We start from the raw sequence: 18,402 nt of genomic DNA, 5'->3' as shown, positions 1-18,402 counted from the left end.
TTTTTCTGTTTGTATTATGAATTTAAATATTATTGTATGACTTTTTAAAATATGTTTTCCAATTTCATATTTCGTTTTAAAATTTAAATTATTTTAAATTATGAATATTAAATATAAATTAAAATCTATTATATACTAATTAATAATAATATAATAAGAAACGATGTAAACTCCTCGTAAACATTACATGGAGTTTACATCGAATGTTTACGAGTGATTAACATCGAAATATTTACGAGGGTTTTACATCGAAATGTTTACGAGTGATTTATAACGAAAGTATTTACGTGTGCTTTACATCGAAATAATTACGTGGGCTTTACGACGAATACTTACGTGGCGTTTACGACGAATCCTTTCTCTGCGCTTTACGAGGAATATATTTCGTCGTAAACGTAACGAGTCGTTTACGACAAAACCTCCGTTACGACGGACGTTTAACAACGAAACGTCTTTCGACGCTAATTCGTCGTAACACCCCGTTTACGACGAATTTACAACGAATACTGCCCTGGTAAAAAATATGTTTTCTTGTAGTGATTTCTCTAACAATATTTACCTTAATCAGTAAAAAATATATATCAACATTAATAAAATATATATTTTCTAATATTTACTCCTACAATTTTGGTATCTAACAAACGAATTTTTGTAATCAGTCGAATTAATTATAAATTTGTCTCTGTTATTTAACTAATCATCAGTACTATTTTACATATATAGATTTCCACGCCATCTAACATATAGATTGTTCGATCCATGCATAAATATTGTTTTCTATCATTAATTAATTTAACTGAATTATATTATTACTTCTCATTTCATGTGATATACTTTTCTCTAAATATTCTAAATTGATTTTATAAAAAAATGGTTATTAAAGAAAAAAATTAAAACTATTTAAAGTCATATAAATCTATACTATTAATTAGCCAAAAATCTGCAAAGTAAATCTTAAGTCTCACCAACTCAACAAATATAATTCTTATAAAATGTACACAAAATATTGTGAGAGAGAGTAGACATGTGCATTTGGGTCTTGGGTCGGGTATGGATTGGTTCCTTTCGGATCCGGATCTTTTAGGTCTTAGACTTTTAGACCCAACTAGGTATTTCAAAAATTTTAAATACAAAATGAGTCCGGATATTTAAGACCCAACAAGATAAGAAGTATCTGAAAACTCAAAAATACATCAAAACCCAAATATATACCCGAAAATATTCAGATACCACCTCCCCCCCCCTCCCCCAAAATTTTTACCCGAAATCTGACAGAGAAACAAAAAAAACACACTCAAACTTTTACCCGAATACCCAATTTTTTTTTTAATTTTATTCAAAACCTGAAACTATACCTAAAACCAAACCCAAACCTTTAAAAAATATTCTTATACAGAAATATATTATAAATACCTAATATACACAAAACATTTAAGGTATTTTAGGTACCCGATCGGGTATCAATCATGACCCATAATCGAACTGAGACCTGATCCATACTCAAACCTAGACCCGCGGGTCAAAAAAAATATCCAATAGGTATTTTACCCTGGACCCGGATTCGAAACAAATATGTATTTTCTCGGCTCCGGACAATATGACAGCCTAAAAATAGTTATATAATAGTGTAGATACGAAAATCTTAAATTATATTGATTCATAAATTATATAGTCTTAAACATATTCGCTTTTTCAATATAATACTAACTTTTTATCATAAATATATAACAATTTCAAAATACTTATTCATATTAAAAAAAAATTTATTCGAAAAAAAAATCTGCACTTACGACCCGAGGTTCAAAATCTAGTGAAAGACATGTTAGATTTTTTTCTTTTTTTTATGAACCGCATTTGAATTGCATGTTCAACTATCCGAAATAATAGAGTTCAAATATGATCAATGAAAGAGCTCACAAGTTTTAGAAAAAAATCGCATAGACGTATATGCATTAATACATATGTTTGAGTGATGTCGTATTCCATAAAATCTACCAGGACACCGGAACTGTAGAAAATGTGTTGAGTTTGTTGATTAACGTATATGCAAATGTTTTATTTTATTATGATTCTCTTTACACTTGTATTATAACCTTTATTACATTCATTATATTATGTATTAATGTATATGCAAATATCCAGTAGTGGACGGGCATTGGATGCAATCACATTTCGGGTTCGATCATGTTGCTGCGGAAATTAAGTCACATTGTTCTGCTCATCACAGCTACGGATACGTCCGTATGAAAACTCCGAAAAGAGTTTGTTGTGGCACCTCCCACTCAGAAGTTAGTCTGTGTATTTAACAGACACGAGTTTAATCTTTTTTTTCAAAGAAAACTATGTCTGGTATAATATTTTTTTAAGTTAAAAAAGAAAAAAAAATGTCTCGTATAGTTTTCTGTCTAATATAATCGTCATGCATCGCCTAGTCTAGTGCACCATTCGCACCTTAACAGTTTTGTTGCCTTTTGAATGATGGCAAGTGGCAACGAGAGAGGGGAGACAATAAGAATATACAAATAAATATGATCTGATAACAATAATGCTTGGCAAATGAGAGACGTTCCGATGCACGTGGCAATGTCTAATCTGTTCAAATGACAAAGTCAACATGCTGAGAATAACATAACAAACCGGACGAGCATTAACTTTGTATAAATATAGAAAGAGACTTCATTTCAATTTTCCAAATTAGTAACTTTTTTTTTTTTTAAATGTTAAATTATTATACCAGTTTTCAAATTTGTAACAGAAATTAGTAGCAGAATGCGATAATAAAATTAAACAACATATTCTAAACAGAATGAAAAACAAACAAAAAAAATAGAAAGACAAAGTCAAAGAATCGGACTAGTTACGAGTCAAGCTTGGACTTTACAAACCGAGACCAGTCGAGAACAAGAGTCGGGCACCACGAGCTACCGAGAGAAAGGCGCCCTCAAACCTTGAAACAACAGCTCCTGCAGCTTCCAACCACTCTGTCGAAACCAAACCTGTAAGAAGAATTCGAACACAAAACAAACTCAAAACACCCGACAAATAAACTTCCGACGGCACGAGAGAGAACCACCTAGCGACGATGCCGTCGTTCGTCGAGCTGTCCAGGAGATTGCCGCCTCCATTCCAGCTCGCCGAGACCGTTTACACCCATTGAACCGAAATCTCATATAGAGAGAGCAGACCAAAAGGTAGCTAACCCTCAGAAAGCCCAACCGCAGGCGAACGAACCATCCGCTAGACCAACAACTGCTCGAGAACAAGACAAAGTCCAAACCAACTATCGAGTTCATTCAAGAGCCGCAATACCTTATTTGAGAGAGAGATGCAAGTGTGGAGGACTCAGGCCACGAGCCATCCGCTAGACCAACAACTGCTCGAGAACAAGACAAAGTCCAAACCAACTATCGAGTTCATTCAAGAGCCGCAATACCTTATTTGAGAGAGAGATGCAAGTGTGGAGGACTCAGGCCACGAGCCATCCGCTAGACCAACAACTGCTCGAGAACAAGACAAAGTCCAAACCAACTATCGAGTTCATTCAAGAGCCGCAATACCTTATTTGAGAGAGAGATGCAAGTGTGGAGGACTCAGGCCACGAGCCATCCGCTAGACCAACAACTGCTCGAGAACAAGACAAAGTCCAAACCAACTATCGAGTTCATTCAAGAGCCGCAATACCTTATTTGAGAGAGAGATGCAAGTGTGGAGGACTCAGGCCACGAGCCATCCGCTAGACCAACAACTGCTCGAGAACAAGACAAAGTCCAAACCAACTATCTAGTTCATCCAAATTAGTAACTTGACAAGTCACAAGAAAGATTAACCAAAGAGACAAAGACAAATAAACAATCTATGAAAATTTCAACGTAATTATCCACTAGTAGAAAAACAAATATACATGTTTGTCCCTGTAACTAAATTGTAGTTACGAATTATAAACCAATTTACTAATAAGATTTATTTCGCGGTTGTAAAAATATCGTACTTGTATGCATTTAAAATGGCTAAACCACATACTCTAAAGTCTAAACTAGGGGTCTTCTGATTACAAAAATCGACAACTAAAAATTAGATATGATGGATTGACAAATGAGAAGCATAGCATAATATCGCGTTAATTTACGCTATGTTGCATAATAAACTTATACTAATTGTAGATATATAACTAAAATCAACATAGTTTTTCAGCAGTATACGGTGTAGAAAATGATCCACGAAAAAAGTTTGAATGACCTAATCACGAACAAAACTTAGGATCACCCCCTAAAGCAAACCTTTAAATTCATCTCTACTTCTAAAACTAATCAAAGTGTCACGTAGATAATTAATTAAAAAAATATTAAATTTATTTGAAAATAACTAAAAAATAGATCGCCAATTTTAACGACGATGACACCGCTAGCTAAACCGTAAAACCTAAATCTTAAATTCTAAACCCTAAATCTTAAACCCTAAACCTTAAATCCTAAACTCAAATCCTATACCCTAAACCCAAATCCTAGACCATAAACCCAAATTGTCTATCCTAAACCCAAACCGTATACCCTAAACCCAAACTATATACCCTAAACTTAAATCCTAGACCCTAGACTCAAACCTTATAACGTCTAGGTTTAGGGTTTGGGTTTAGGGTATAAGGTTTGGGTTTAGGGTATATAGTTTGGGTTTATGATTTAGGATTTGGTTTAGGGTATAGGGTTTGGATTTAAAGTTTACGGTTTGGGTTTAAGGTCTAGAATTTGGGTTTAGAGTATATGGTTTGGGTTTAGGGTCTAGGAAATGGGTTTAGGGTATAAGGTTTAAAATTTACGGTTTAGGGTTGAGAATTTAAGATTTCGGGTTTACGGTTTTGGTGGCGGTGTCAACGTTGTTAAAATTAGCATTATTCTTTTTTTTAGTTATTTTTAAATAAATTTAATATTTTTTAATTAATTATTTACGTGACACTTTGATTGTCATAAAAAAGAAGTGAATTTAAAGGTTCAACCTAGGAGGTCAACCTAAGTTTTGTTCCCTGATCACTAATAAACAAAACCAAAAGATGAGACCCTACGTGAGCAATAACTTAACTGAAATAATAAGTAAGGACTTTTCTGTGGGCTAGCTAACGACATCCAGTGGCCCTCTATTTTGTTCATGTAATAAGCCATCGGATTGGCACGACAGAAACAAGCTTCGTAGTACATAGAGCCTACCTCTTGTTGTCAAAAAAGGTCTACGTCTCGAAAGATCCGATCTCAACCACTAGATTTTTTTTGTTTCAGTTTCTTCTTTATGGTGAAGGTTTTTTTTAACATGGAATGTTTTTTATGGTGAATGTTCTTATGATAAATTTTGCTAGTTATAATTAAAAATAAAATTTAGAATACATAAGTGGTATTTAAAATAAAACATTGCATGTGTAATTTTTGAAACTCAAGTTCAAATACGTAGAAGCTTTAGTCATAAAAAAAACGTAGAAGCACATAGAAAAGTGCCGTTGTACACCAAATTCTAACGTCAGTCTCTTATTCTTCGTATATATTTTTCGTATGCAACTTTTCTACGTTTGTACGTTAGTTTTTCGCCTAGGTTTCACAAAACTCAACAAAAAACGGAAGAAAACAAATGAAAACCAATACTGTATTATTATTTGTATATGGGTATTTGTGCACCCTTGAAAATTCGGGTTTTTTTGCTATAATCTTTTTCTTTTGGTTATAATCTTCAGCAATTACAATTTTCCGTCAAGTGGTAGATTCCTTTTTGTCACTATGATTCAAGTGGTAGATTCCTATCAGTCACTATAATATAATAACAACAAAACTTATTTGTTTGAAAACAAAATCTTAACAAATGTAAACAGAAACAAAAAGAATACACAAATTATTAATCGATTCTATTTTATTTTGGGTGTATTAAATCTTAAATATTTTGAATAATCTTACTTGTTTTGAAGGATATATTTAGTGAGAACGATATATATGTTTGTTTGAACGTATCTAGTTTGTTGCTCAAAAAGAACGTATCTAGTTTGGAATCATCAACAATATTAAATGAATAACAAAATTCTTAACTATTATCATTTCAGCACAAATGAGGAAGTTTACGGCAGTAAAATTTGACCTAACTAACGTTAGTTGTGTTGATTATTTTGGCTATGGCGCACGTGCGGTAACTCGTAGTGGGCTTGTAATGTAACTACGGTAATACCCCTGCCATGGGTCAATCAATTTCATAATTAATTAGCTAGCAGGAATGAGAATATCATGCTTTATTAGAAGATTCTTAAGTTAGAGTTCTTAACGGAATATAAGAACCCGTCTCTTAACTTTTAACTAAAAAAGCTAAGAACCGGCTCTTAAAACTTTTATTTAAGAACCGGTTCTTAGCTTTTTTTAGTTAAAAGTTAAGAGACGAATTCTTATATTTCGCTAAGAACTCTACTTTAAGAATCCCGCAATAATCATGGTTTTAGTATAATCGACTTCAAGTTAAAGTTTTACATTTTCCTCTATTATATACTCCAATATTTCCCATGCAAATTTGTTGTCATTAAAAACATTCAAATTTTTCAGCTGCGAAAGCTTAGATACATTTATTTTAGGGTTTTTGCCTTAGTAAAAGTGCATTCAATGAATTAAGTTGGCTAAACAAAAAATGAAATAATCAGTGATGAAAGAGCCAACCATGTGCAACACTAGACTTGTGTTGAACATAACGAAGCACTTTAATTCCATCTCCAGTTGGCATGTGACCTTTGACTATTTACTAAAAAAAGTTTTTAAGTGCATCTTAAAATTTTCCTATAATTATTGCTTATATATTTGAGTAGTTAAATAATTCAATAATTGGACGTTGGAGAGCATTGTGTATGTAAAGATAGTGAGAAAATAAAAGAAAATGGTTGTACTCGTGGGGCTGACTTTTTCAGTAACTGTTTGAGATTTCGTATCAGTTTGAGATTAGAGATGAAAAGGACTTATCTAGAGACCGAGACAGCAGTTCAAGGGTAATTTAGACAAAAACAAAAGAAATAATACATGGACAGCACTGTAATTACGTACGCGGTTGCTTAATAGTATTAAAACCCCAGATAATAATTATGAGATCGGACGGCTGTAAACCTCCCTCTCTAATCTCAACGGTTATAGTTTCTGGCGTGTATATAAACGATCGTCTCCGTCATTAGAAAAGGCTCTTTTCTTTTTCCCAATTTCCTATTCCTCTTCTTTCTTGAGCGTTATTCTCTTCTCCACGGTTTATAAATCTTGGGCCTTAGGGCGGAATAAATCTGAGACCAGATCAATAATCAGGTTCTCTCAGAAACCCTAGAACCCGATCAGTAACTTCTTGCTCACTCAACCTATTTGTGATCATGGAATCATGAGATGAAGAGAGTGAGATACGAAGCTAGCTAAAAAGGATATCAGAGTGAAAAGGTTTTGAAAAGGAGAAAGATTTTTGTATATTTAATTTAGGTAAGACTGATTTTCCTTTTTCGATCGATGATTTGCTTCAGTTAATCATAGATTGATATTGATAGATTTTTCTTTTCTTTATTATCATTTATGATGATTTATATTTTGTTTTATTTTGAAATCTGTTGATCTTCTCTCTTATACTACTACCCTTATACTTTTTTAAATAAACAGATCTGTAATCGAAATAAACATTTGAAAGTCATACGGTCGCCATCATCTCTACTCTGGTTTGTAACCATTTCTAGTTTTCTCATATTATTAGAGAGCACTAGTATAATACACCATTAGTTTTTTTTTGAAATATTCAGATTTTATTGTTGTTTCACTATTGTATTTCTTGTACGGAACATTTTTGTATGCGCTACTCACGATACCCCTTTTCTCGATGTTATCTCTAATGACTGTGACATGAAGCTTCCTCGATGCATTTACTTTCACGATCCCTATTTTCTTATATTCAGAAAAAGAAACTGTTTATTTAATCAAACAAACTGAATATTTTCTTCTTCCAGGCTTTTCCAGAGAGAGACAAAAATGGCGTCTTCAAGCTCTCCCTGCGCAGCTTGTAAGTTCCTAAGGAGAAAATGCACACAAGAATGTGTATTCGCTCCATATTTCCCTCCAGATAACCCTCAAAAATTCTCTTACGTTCACAAAGTCTTCGGTGCAAGTAATGTCGCTAAGCTTCTCAACGAGATTGCGGCTAACCAAAGAGAAGACGCTGTTAACTCTCTTTTCTACGAAGCCGAAGCTCGACTCCGCGACCCTGTTTACGGTTGCGTCGGTTTAATCTCGATTCTTCAACATCGGCATAAACAGCTTCAACAAGATCTTGAAAACGCCAAGAAAGAACTCGCTGCTTACGTTGGTCCTCAAGATATGCTTCCTATTCTCCAAACGCATCATCATCCTCAACCGCATTTCATGTCTATACCGCCGCAGCCGCAGCGACCGTCTTCCTCCTCTTCTTCAGCGTCTGTGCTAACTCAGCAGCAGCAACTGCATCATAACTTGTTTCCAATGATGGCTATTCCAACTGGACAACTGTACCATCAGCAACAGCAAAATATTTTTGAGGCTCAGCAACTAGCGGCGGTTAATGCGGTTGCGAGAGAGCAGCAGCAGAATGAATTGTTTAGAGCGTTTGGAGCAGGAGGAGGAAGTAACACTAGTCCACATCATTATCATCAAAACCAACCTCAAGTTGAGGTTTTGAGGTTTGATAATGGTTTTGACTTTGTACCGACCGGTTCAGTTACAGTAACCGGATTTAATCAATTAAGCTCCTGCGGTACAACGGTAACCGGAATGTCACCGTCTTTGGCTCTTGGTGGTAACTTTGTTGATAGTCCTCCCACGAATGATAGTTATCATACGGATCAGCAATTACATCATCATCATCAAAAGCAGCAACATCATGAGGCTCAGTTGTTCATACCTACACAATCTTCCCAACCGCTACCACTTCAAACGCAGGAGACTCAGACGCAGTCAAATTCAGAGAGCGGGGAGGGTAGAAGGAGTATCATTGATTCATCTCGTTAGTTGAAAAAAAAAAAAAAAAAGTTACCCCCGCAACATCATGAGGCTCAGTTGTTCATACCTACACAATCTTCCCAACCGCTACCACTTCAAACGCAGGAGACTCAGACGCAGTCAAATTCAGAGAGCGGGGAGGGTAGAAGGAGTATCATTGATTCATCTCGTTAGTTGAAAAAAAAAAAAAAAAGTTACCACCTTTGACCTTCTCGCTTGCTCAAATTTTCCTCAGGTACGTAATAACAAAAAAAAATTAGAATTTTAATTTCCCCACTAATCATATTAGGGTTTCGATTTTTTTTTCTGCATTTTGATTATTCTTTATGGTATAGCACAGTTACAATGGTACAGAGGAGGTTTTCCTTTATATAACATTTAAAGATAAAGCCTTGTCAGCTCTTCTTGTTCGTCTAGCCATATATAGCCCATATTATTATAAAACTTCCTTTTTGTTGGATTCTCTGAACAATAATGCATTAACTAACCTACTTGTTAAATTCATGGTGGGTCACATCACTTCACCGATTCTTGGTCTACTCTAGTGTGATGATATGGTAGTAATTTACGACGTGTATCAGCTTTCTTCTACCTAATAGGGATAATTTGTGTACGTTAAGAGTCTAAGATTTGCTTACACCTTTCTGTCTGGAGATCTTTAAGTGTTTTCTCATTAGATACACTTTATTCATCCATATATTAGCTTCAATCACATCGATCAACTTCTTTATATTAATTATTATTATTATCGTTTCTTGAATTTTGTAGTCTTGGATCCATAGCTTTTTATTTATACTTATTTCCTCGACTTTTCTTGCAGTTGGAAACTCTGACTTTGCTCAATGCATTACGGACATGATCGAGTTCTTTCTAAATTTGTCGCACGTCCAACAGCGAAAAGACACCCGCGATGTAAAAGTCAGCGGTATTTGGTTGATTTTGAGTTTTGGTGAAGAGTATTATTATAACCCAGAGGCTCGTATGAAATTGAACAAAAGCTCTCTACTGCATATCCCTCTGGTTTTTCATTACGGAAACATATATTAATTTACATTTTTCTTGTATTTCCTTTTTTATATTTGTTTTGGCTTTAAATGAAAATGAGAAATATTAGTGTTTTTGGATACAATTATTATATTTGTAAATGGGATGCTAAGAGCAGGGTCACTTCTCCTAGTGGTTTATCACAACCAATTTATATGATATCATTGAACAAGCTATCTTTGTTTTTGATATACAGTAAAAACTATATGAATTAATAATGTTGGGGCTAAGAGATGTTATAAATTTATAAAGTTATTAATTTACAAAAAAAATTTTAGATTTTATTTCTAAAATACGAAATAGTTGATTTTTCTGTATATACTAATTAAAATTTTAGAAATTAGACTTTCATATTGTTTTACTATATTATTTGGCATATACTTTTATGTTTTACAGAATTCAAATGTGGTTTTTCGTATAATTTTACTAAATATTATCAAAATATATTGAAATTTAAGAAAGTTAGAGATAATTTCATTGTGAATATAAAACCAACAATATAATGTTTAGTTTCTACTTATATAAAATTTATGTATAGATAAATTATTAATTTATAATTTTAATGATACTATATATGGTAATTCTCTCAAATAGCCATTTTTAAGTTTTGTCACAAAATAGCTCTCAAAAAATAAAATGACCAAAATAGCCATTTTTTATTTTGAAAATTTTAATAATTATTTTTTATTTTTAAAATTTTGAACTCATCCCCAAAATCCAACCCCTTAACTATAAACCCTAAGTCTTAGATTAGTCAACCCTAAGGATATAAATGCATATTTACCCTTCAATAAAACATTTTTTGATCATTTTTCTTTTTGAGGGCTTATTTTTGTGAAAATAAACTAAAAAGAGCTATATAGTGAATTTCTCTACTATATATTTACATAGAATTTTCTAAACAAATATTATTTTATTATTTTATCGATATGTGTTATTTTTAAAATAAGTCCAACTCGAAACCAAAAAAAATTATTAATTTATAGTATTTATTAATTTATCCTTTATTAATTTATAGAGTTTATATGGTATGTTTATTTCTGAAATTTGGAAACTCCTATAGCCTGGTTAGATGGTTTAATAGCTTACCTTTTTTCCTTTTCACAACTGATGTCTCGGAGATTTTTCACATATTGTAAACATGTTATATACGCATATTAATTTTGAGTATTGTATTATATTAACTTTAAGGTATACAAAAGTAAATGAAGAAAAATTGTTAAACATTATGATATTGACTACAAAAATTCTACATCAGTTTTTACTGAAGGAATGTGTTAATAGATATATATATATATATAAAATTGTTAGATACATTTAATTAGGCCTACATTTAATGTACTTATAAAAATCGCACAACTCTCTCCGTTTCATTAAGACAGACTTTTTTGAAAACAAAATTGTTTCACAAAGATGTATTTTTTGTATTTTATTATGAAAAATTGTAAACTTCAAAAAAATTAATTGACTTTATTGAATTACTATTGGTTAAAGGTTATTGAAAATTGAAAATTACAGAAAACGATAGATTTATTATGGCAGTTTAATGTGTTTTCTTAGTATATATACGAGTATATAATAATCATGAAGTAGATGAAGCTAAAGAAGTAGTTAAGTGTGAATGCTTGGCAATTAAGATTGTGTTGGGTCATTTATTAACACTCTTTGACCACCCATAGTCTTGGCTCTCTCTTTCATAGCCGTTTCCTCTATATACTGAATCAACAGCAGATGGATTACACGTACAACACCATCTAAATACATAGTCAAACCAATCTGAAAGACATCAACTAGGTTACATGTAGATGTATGTATGCGGGTGAGCTGTAGATATTTTATACATGATGGTTCATTAGAAACATGGATACCTAAATGTGCATGTGCATATAATAGTATACAAATCACACCAGTAGGATGCTTGGTATAGCAATAAAGAGAAGGTGATGAAATTGATGAGCATCGGTCATTAAATTAAGCACTGACCCATTAATTGCGCACTTACCCATAAACCAATACACTCCTTTTTATTAACTCAAATACTTAAAATGTTTGTATATACCTCTCTTAAAAATTAAATGGCTCGTGTCGCAAATGTAGATTTCTAACTAGTAGGTCAATACAATAACCAGTGTGGTCTGTAAGTAATGGACCGACAAAATCAAGAAGCTAAAGCTTTGACTCATACATCCAATCAAATCATGCATTGTAAAACTAGGCTGGTCTTTTTAATACATTAAAAGGCCCAAAATTTTCTATAACAAAGAAGAGGCCCATCATCAGTCCATTATTATATCGTGAGGTCAATAAATGAAGAAATCAACGAAGTCGCCACGTATCCGTCATCCTCGCCATTCTGGTACCGTGGTACGCGCGAACGATCTGCTCCTCTTTGCCTCACACCGTCTTTGGAGCTCCGTTCCGTTCCGTTCATATCATAACGCCGTGAGCTAACGGCGTAATGGTAGAGAATATTCTTTCAGCACATGGGCGCTGCAAAGCTTCTGTTTCCTTCTGAACTAAGTTTTTCTTATTCTCCCCCAAACTATTTAAAAAAATATATCTTTGTCACCAAATCGAAAAAAATATCTACCTTTCTTTAAATGATCTGTTTTTTTAAATTACAAGTAATTACGTAATTCTTATGTCTGGTTGATACAATTTTCGTCTAATAGAAAAATAAATCTAAATGGATAAATACAGAGCATTTAAAGAGAAGAAAAGATTGTTGTTTTTAGCCGACAAGGACAAGTGAAGTCGCGCTTTAATTTTTATTTTTCTTTTAATCAATTTCACTTGTTGGGAGGGGTTATAGTTTCTTGAGAAGCAACATCAATGATCAAAACGCGGCGGCTACTGTCGTATCAACCAACAGAACGTTGTCGTTTCGAGACTATCCTTATCTCTTGGGACGACCAATAATTGCCTTTTATTTCTAATTTTTTAATTTCTTTCTTCTCAGCTCTCATACGCTTTTTCCTTCCTCTTGGAGATATATTTTCCCTCATTTCGCGAGTCTTCCTCTTCCTAAGACTCCAGATTCTATTCGTGGGAAGATTCGAAATTTGAATCGAGGTTTTTAAAACTCTGATGTGATTGGAGGAAGACAGAGAGATGGATCGAGCAGCAGCGGTGAGCACAGGACCGATGGATATGCCGATTATGCACGACAGTGATCGATACGACTTCGTTAAAGATATTGGGTCTGGTAACTTTGGAGTAGCTCGTCTCATGAGAGATAAAGTCACAAAGGAGCTCGTTGCTGTTAAGTACATCGAGCGAGGAGACAAGGTTCTCTTTTTTTTTAAAAAAAAAAAGCAAAAAGCTTTAAATTTTTATTTTCTATATTTGGAAAGTTGATGTTTTTCTTAGTTCATTGATCAGCTTCCACTTTCCAGATTTAGGGTATTAGTATAAATCATTCGCCTTTTTATGGTTATTATGGTTTGTTGATGATGATTATGCTTTAAAGTGCTGAGCTTTAACTAGATGGTGATGGATTACGAGTTTTCAGATTGATGAGAATGTTCAGAGGGAAATAATAAACCACAGGTCACTCAGGCATCCTAATATTGTCAGATTTAGAGAGGTAAAACTTTCATCTTTGAGTGTGGTTTTAGTAGACTCTTTTAACACACGGTTTCTTGTGACGGAGGGTAGGTCATTTTAACACCGACTCATTTGGCTATTATAATGGAATATGCTTCTGGTGGTGAACTTTATGAGCGGATTTGCAATGCTGGACGGTTTAGCGAGGACGAGGTTGTTTGCATTCCTCTTCATCTTGATTCTTTAATTCATGTCTAAGGCGCTTCTGTTTCTAATTTTTTTTTAAAATTAATTTATTCTTGTATAGGCTCGATTCTTCTTTCAGCAGCTTATATCTGGAGTCAGCTATTGTCATGCCATGGTATGCAGAGATATAATGTTCTTGTAAACTCAAGTTCACATGTTTTATTTTTTATGATTTACTCTGTTTGTTCATGTTTTTTTTATGAAGCAAATTTGCCATCGTGACCTGAAGCTGGAGAATACATTATTGGACGGAAGTCCTGCACCTCGCTTGAAAATATGTGATTTTGGATACTCAAAGGTATATGATGAATGTTGTCTTCTTCTTCCATTCTCTGTTTTAAGGTCTTTGCTTTTTGACAGTCTTCTGTTCTTCACTCGCAACCAAAATCAACTGTTGGCACTCCTGCTTACATTGCACCAGAGGTGCTACTTCGTCAAGAATATGATGGCAAGGTAATAGCTTCTTAAAGAAACTCTTTTTTCTCCATGGATGAATAATTAATAGAATGGTTACAATACCAGATAGCAGATGTATGGTCGTGCGGTGTAACTTTATACGTCATGTTGGTTGGAGCCTATCCATTCGAAGATCCAGACGAGCCTAGAGACTATCGTAAGACTATACAGAGAATCCTTAGCGTTAAATACGCGATCCCTGAAGACGTAAGGATTTCACCTGAATGCTGTCATCTCATTTCAAGAATCTTCGTTGCTGATCCCGCTACTGTATGTCATCATTTCCTTTTACTCTCATCTCTTTAACCATCAGAAAGAAAATTGACATGTTTGTTTGTTGTTGTACAGAGGATTAGCATACCAGAGATCAAAAACCATGCTTGGTTCTTGAAGAACCTTCCAGCTGATCTAATAGAGGAGAGCAACACGGGAAGCCAGTTTCAAGAGCCTGAACAACCGATGCAGAGCCTCGACACGATCATGCAAATCATCTCCGAAGCCACGATTCCCGCTGTGAGAAACCGTTGTCTAGACGAGTTCATGACGGACAATCTTGATCTTGATGATGATATGGACGACTTTGATTCCGAGTCTGAGATCGATATTGATAGTAGCGGAGAGATAGTTTATGCTCTGTGATAGAAAAAAGATTGTTCTTTTTGTCTTCTTTATGACCAAAAGCACACTTCTTCTCCTTATGCCTTTTCTTCAAAGACCAGTATGTCTGATCCTCTGGTTTCTGTTATTTTTGTATTGGGCTCATTGTCTGTTTGTTTGTCTGTCTTTTCTTCTTACATACACATATATGCAATGTAAAATATCATTATCTATATATAAATATATATTTTCCAATCTTCTCACAAACTTGCAAGAGATATCACACAAGACTCAAACATACTTTACAACAGGTGAAGCCAGTTGAGGTCGTCCACTGTTTCCTCTTCTGCCATTTGTAGCTGTTTAAATTATTGTCTAAAGTGGATGGAAACTCAAAATCAAATATGTAGATGTAGACAAGTTTTATTAGTAAAAACAGAAGCATGGTGATACATTTGAATGATGAGACGAATAAACAACATTACAAGACACACACACAAAAGGTAGTGACAGTGTTCTTTTCACTCACAACTTACAACAGTCGAAGCAAGTTCAGGTTGTGCTCTGTTTCCTCCACTTGAACATTCAAGTTTATCATTTTTTCCTCTAAACGTTTCCACAAGACCTCCGCAATATCTTCATCGCATTTTACCTCGAGATTCTCTAGATTATTAAATGCATATACTAGTATGTACCACCTTTGATTTTTTGGTTGTGGCAAAGATGAGTAACGAGGGTGGTCTTTCCGCATCCAGGGAAAGCAGACACCAGAAGACGGTCCAGGGAATCATCAAGGACCTTCATTTTAAGCTTCATCAATGGCCAATCCAGTCCAACATGAACCTTATCATCAATCTTGGGAACTGGACAAAGGTTTGTGTAAACGCGCGGGCGAACATCCATAAGATCGATCCTGTTACAGATGGTTCGGATACAGATATTAATGGCTTCAACCGTAAGAGAGTGCTTCCCTTGGTTCCTAAGCAGAATTAGCGGTAGTTGAACCTGACAGAAGTCGAGCATCTTCTTGTTGATTTTATAAACTCTTCTTGTATAATAATGTTTTAAGTGTATCTCCCACTTCTTGACGCTTTTACACTCCTCAACCACCACACGAGCTTTGTCGATAGTATCCTTCAGCGTCTTTAGTTCCCCAACGTCTTGCATCGATTCGACCTCTGTGACTATCGGAAGCAAATCCTCCATGGTCGATGCGAGCTCCTTAGACACATAGCCGAAAGCAAACACCAGCTTCGCCTCTCCAATCGCGAGTTTCAGCACCTCAGAGGCAAAAGCTCCCGCAACAGCACTAACCACAATCTCAGTCGCCTTGTTCATCCTTGATTCTGAAACTCTTCTCTTGTACTATGTTTTAAGTTTTTAGCTTACTTGGAAAGCAATCCTGTCGTGGTTGACTTTCCTTCCTCCCGCTTGCCGCCCAATTAATTACATGTAAATACTCTTTAGTTGGCCCAGTACTATATACATTTCTAATGTGTACTTACTTCTAGTAAAAAATAATACATTATATACACCAATTGATTCCATTTAAGTTCGATAAGAGCATCCGCATCAGCGGTTTTAAAGAGGTTTATGGGCTTGGGTTCATACGCCCGAAAATTAGAAAGAAATGATTAAATGGGTTTAAATCGGTGATCCGGCTCTTGCGAGTGAACCCGTATGATACGGGTTCAAGCCACGCGTCGAACAGGCAGTGGCTACGCGTTATCGCGTCGAATGCGAGAAAAATAGGGTTTCGCGTGAGAGGAATCATTTTCTCTTCTATTTTCGAAAGCTAGGGTTTCTTTCTCTCGGAGGCGATTTCTCGTGCGACGCGACAGCCGAAGATTTTCTCGATCTAATCGACGTCAGACTCTCTCCTAGACGATCTCAGGTCAGTATCGACTACTTTGACGGTTTGATTGAATCGATTTGGGCTCGAAAGCGTTTTCGGTTAATGAAAATCGATTTGGGGGTTTCGATGTAGGGTTCGAAATCGATACGGGGGTTTCGATTTATGGTTTGAAATCGTCATGCGGGTTCCATTTAGGGTTCGTTTATCGGGGATTTGAAATCAATTTGGGGGGTTTCTAGTTAGGGTTTGAAATCGAGTTTCTAGTTTTGATTAACCGTTGATTGTGTTCTAATCTTTGCTTTTTCTGGTACAGATGGATCCCGCAGAAGAGAGAAGAGATACAAAGAGGCAAAAGGAATTCATCAATATGCAAGGACACGTGGCTGATTCAGAATACGGGATTCCGACAAGGTGTCCCTGTGGTGGGAGAATCATTGACGAGGTTCGGGGGAAGGACGACTACGACACCCTTCCTGGGAAGTGGTTCTTCACCTGCAAAAAGTATGAGGTAAGCACTTCTTCTCAATTAAATTCTTTCCATTTATTTTTGTTTTCAAACGAGATTCTCATATGTGTTTTTGTTGTTAACAAGGCTGATGGGTTTCATTATCGTCAGCCTTTGGGTGATTGGTGTCCAGGAGCATATCGAACGCCTCACTAAGCGTGTGGAGGAGGTTGAGCTGGTGATCAAGTGGGTGTCGGAGGTCAATAATCAGATTGAAAGACTGGAGGTAAAGTGACTTCCAAAATTTTGTTTTAAATTTGTAATATTTTCCTTCATTTTTTATTAACTGACTAACACAGTGTGATTGTTGTTTCCATGTCCAGGCAGAGGTTAAAGCTCTCCATCAGGAGGTTGATAACCTCACTGGGCAGGTTTATAACCTCTCTGTGCAGGTCGCGGACTTGGAGAAGCTCTGCTTCGACTGAAAACAAAAGGTAACACTGAAGCTTAATTAGTTCGAGTGCTAGGTAGAGTTGAACTTGAACTGAACTAGGTAGTTGCGTAATGAATGTTAATGAATGGTTGAGTTTCAAATCCGTGTAGTTGTGTTTTGGTTGGTTGCGTAATGAATGGTTGAGTTTTAAAAACTGATTTGATGTTTATTGAATGCTCTCTGTGTAGTAGTTGTTTTCTAATTAACTTTAATCAATGGTTAAATGTTTGGTAGTTAGATTATGTTTAATTTTTTGTCCTTTCAAAGCTAAAACTAGTTTAAAATCATAGGCAATCCACATCTGAAAACACAAATCAAATTTTAAACCCATTTATCGAAAATCAAAATGGATTCTTTTTCCTTTAACTCTCCCGGGTTGGTTAACCTACTAGCTTCCCAGAGCAGTCAAACAATAGAGTTAGGGTCTTCGGAGGTTCCTAAACCTGCGTCAAAGCGAAAGTGGACAACCAAAGAAGACGTTGTGCTGATCAGTGCTTGGTTGAACACCAGCAAAGATCCAATCGTGAGTAATGAGCAGAAGACAGCTAAGTTTTGGAAGCGAATAGAGGAGTATGTCAATGCTAGCCCTCTGCTCATTGGCTCCGTTCCTAGGGATTGGAGTCAATGTAAGCAGAGGTGGGGAAGGGTGAATGAGCAGGTGTGCAAGTTTGTGGGAAGCCATGAAGCCGCTTTGAAGGAGCAAGCGAGTGGCCAAAAT

General features: G+C 35.1%; 3 protein-coding genes across 5 annotated transcripts in view; all 3 read left to right on the top strand.

The window, feature by feature from the left end:
• The first annotated feature begins 7,194 nt into the window (after window positions 1-7,194).
• LOC106305678 (LOB domain-containing protein 36) lies at window positions 7,195-9,195 on the top strand. Of its 3 annotated transcripts, XM_013742030.1 has the most exons (4): window positions 7,195-7,463; window positions 7,638-7,693; window positions 7,979-8,888; window positions 9,054-9,195. In XM_013742030.1, the coding sequence occupies exons 3-4, from the start codon at window positions 8,001-8,003 to the stop codon at window positions 9,174-9,176; spliced, it is 1,011 nt and encodes a 336-aa protein (XP_013597484.1). In that variant the 5' UTR covers window positions 7,195-7,463; window positions 7,638-7,693; window positions 7,979-8,000; the 3' UTR covers window positions 9,177-9,195. The 3 variants fall into 3 exon arrangements, with proteins under 3 accessions (XP_013597484.1, XP_013597483.1, XP_013597485.1); XM_013742029.1 differs by lacking the exon at window positions 7,638-7,693; XM_013742031.1 differs by lacking the exons at window positions 7,638-7,693; window positions 9,054-9,195 and having other exon boundaries at window positions 7,979-9,031.
• Window positions 9,196-12,983: 3,788 nt separating this feature from the next.
• LOC106307035 (serine/threonine-protein kinase SRK2I) lies at window positions 12,984-15,146 on the top strand. The gene is made up of 8 exons (XM_013743871.1): window positions 12,984-13,334; window positions 13,558-13,632; window positions 13,704-13,805; window positions 13,900-13,953; window positions 14,044-14,136; window positions 14,199-14,291; window positions 14,361-14,564; window positions 14,643-15,146. Exons 1-8 carry the CDS (start codon window positions 13,158-13,160, stop codon window positions 14,931-14,933), a joined length of 1,089 nt encoding a protein of 362 aa, XP_013599325.1. The 5' UTR covers window positions 12,984-13,157; the 3' UTR covers window positions 14,934-15,146.
• Window positions 15,147-18,030: 2,884 nt separating this feature from the next.
• LOC106302918 (glutathione S-transferase T3-like) overlaps window positions 18,031-18,402 on the top strand; it is an 878-nt gene continuing 506 nt past the window's right edge. Inside the window, exon 1 of the mRNA XM_013739316.1 lies at window positions 18,031-18,391. Coding sequence (XP_013594770.1) covers window positions 18,031-18,391 — 361 coding nt within the window. The remainder of the gene's footprint in view (window positions 18,392-18,402) is intronic.

The sequence above is a fragment of the Brassica oleracea genome, chromosome C7, assembly GCF_000695525.1.
Source record: "Brassica oleracea var. oleracea cultivar TO1000 chromosome C7, BOL, whole genome shotgun sequence".
Lineage (NCBI taxonomy): Eukaryota > Viridiplantae > Streptophyta > Magnoliopsida > Brassicales > Brassicaceae > Brassica > Brassica oleracea.
Note: the sequence above shows the minus strand (reverse complement) of the source record. Positions and strands in the feature narration are given on the sequence as shown.

Coding starts and splice junctions, on each gene's coding strand:
- LOC106305678 (XM_013742029.1), top strand. CDS start 8,001: ATGGCGTCTTCAAGCTCTCCCTGCGCAGCTTGTAAGTTCCTAAGGAGA. Junction 8,889..9,053: donor AAAAGCAGCAACATCATGAG/GCTCAGTTGTTC, acceptor CAACATCATGAG/GCTCAGTTGTTCATACCTAC.
- LOC106307035 (XM_013743871.1), top strand. CDS start 13,158: ATGGATCGAGCAGCAGCGGTGAGCACAGGACCGATGGATATGCCGATT. Junction 14,137..14,198: donor GTGATTTTGGATACTCAAAG/GTATATGATGAA, acceptor GCTTTTTGACAG/TCTTCTGTTCTTCACTCGCA. Junction 14,292..14,360: donor GTCAAGAATATGATGGCAAG/GTAATAGCTTCT, acceptor TTACAATACCAG/ATAGCAGATGTATGGTCGTG.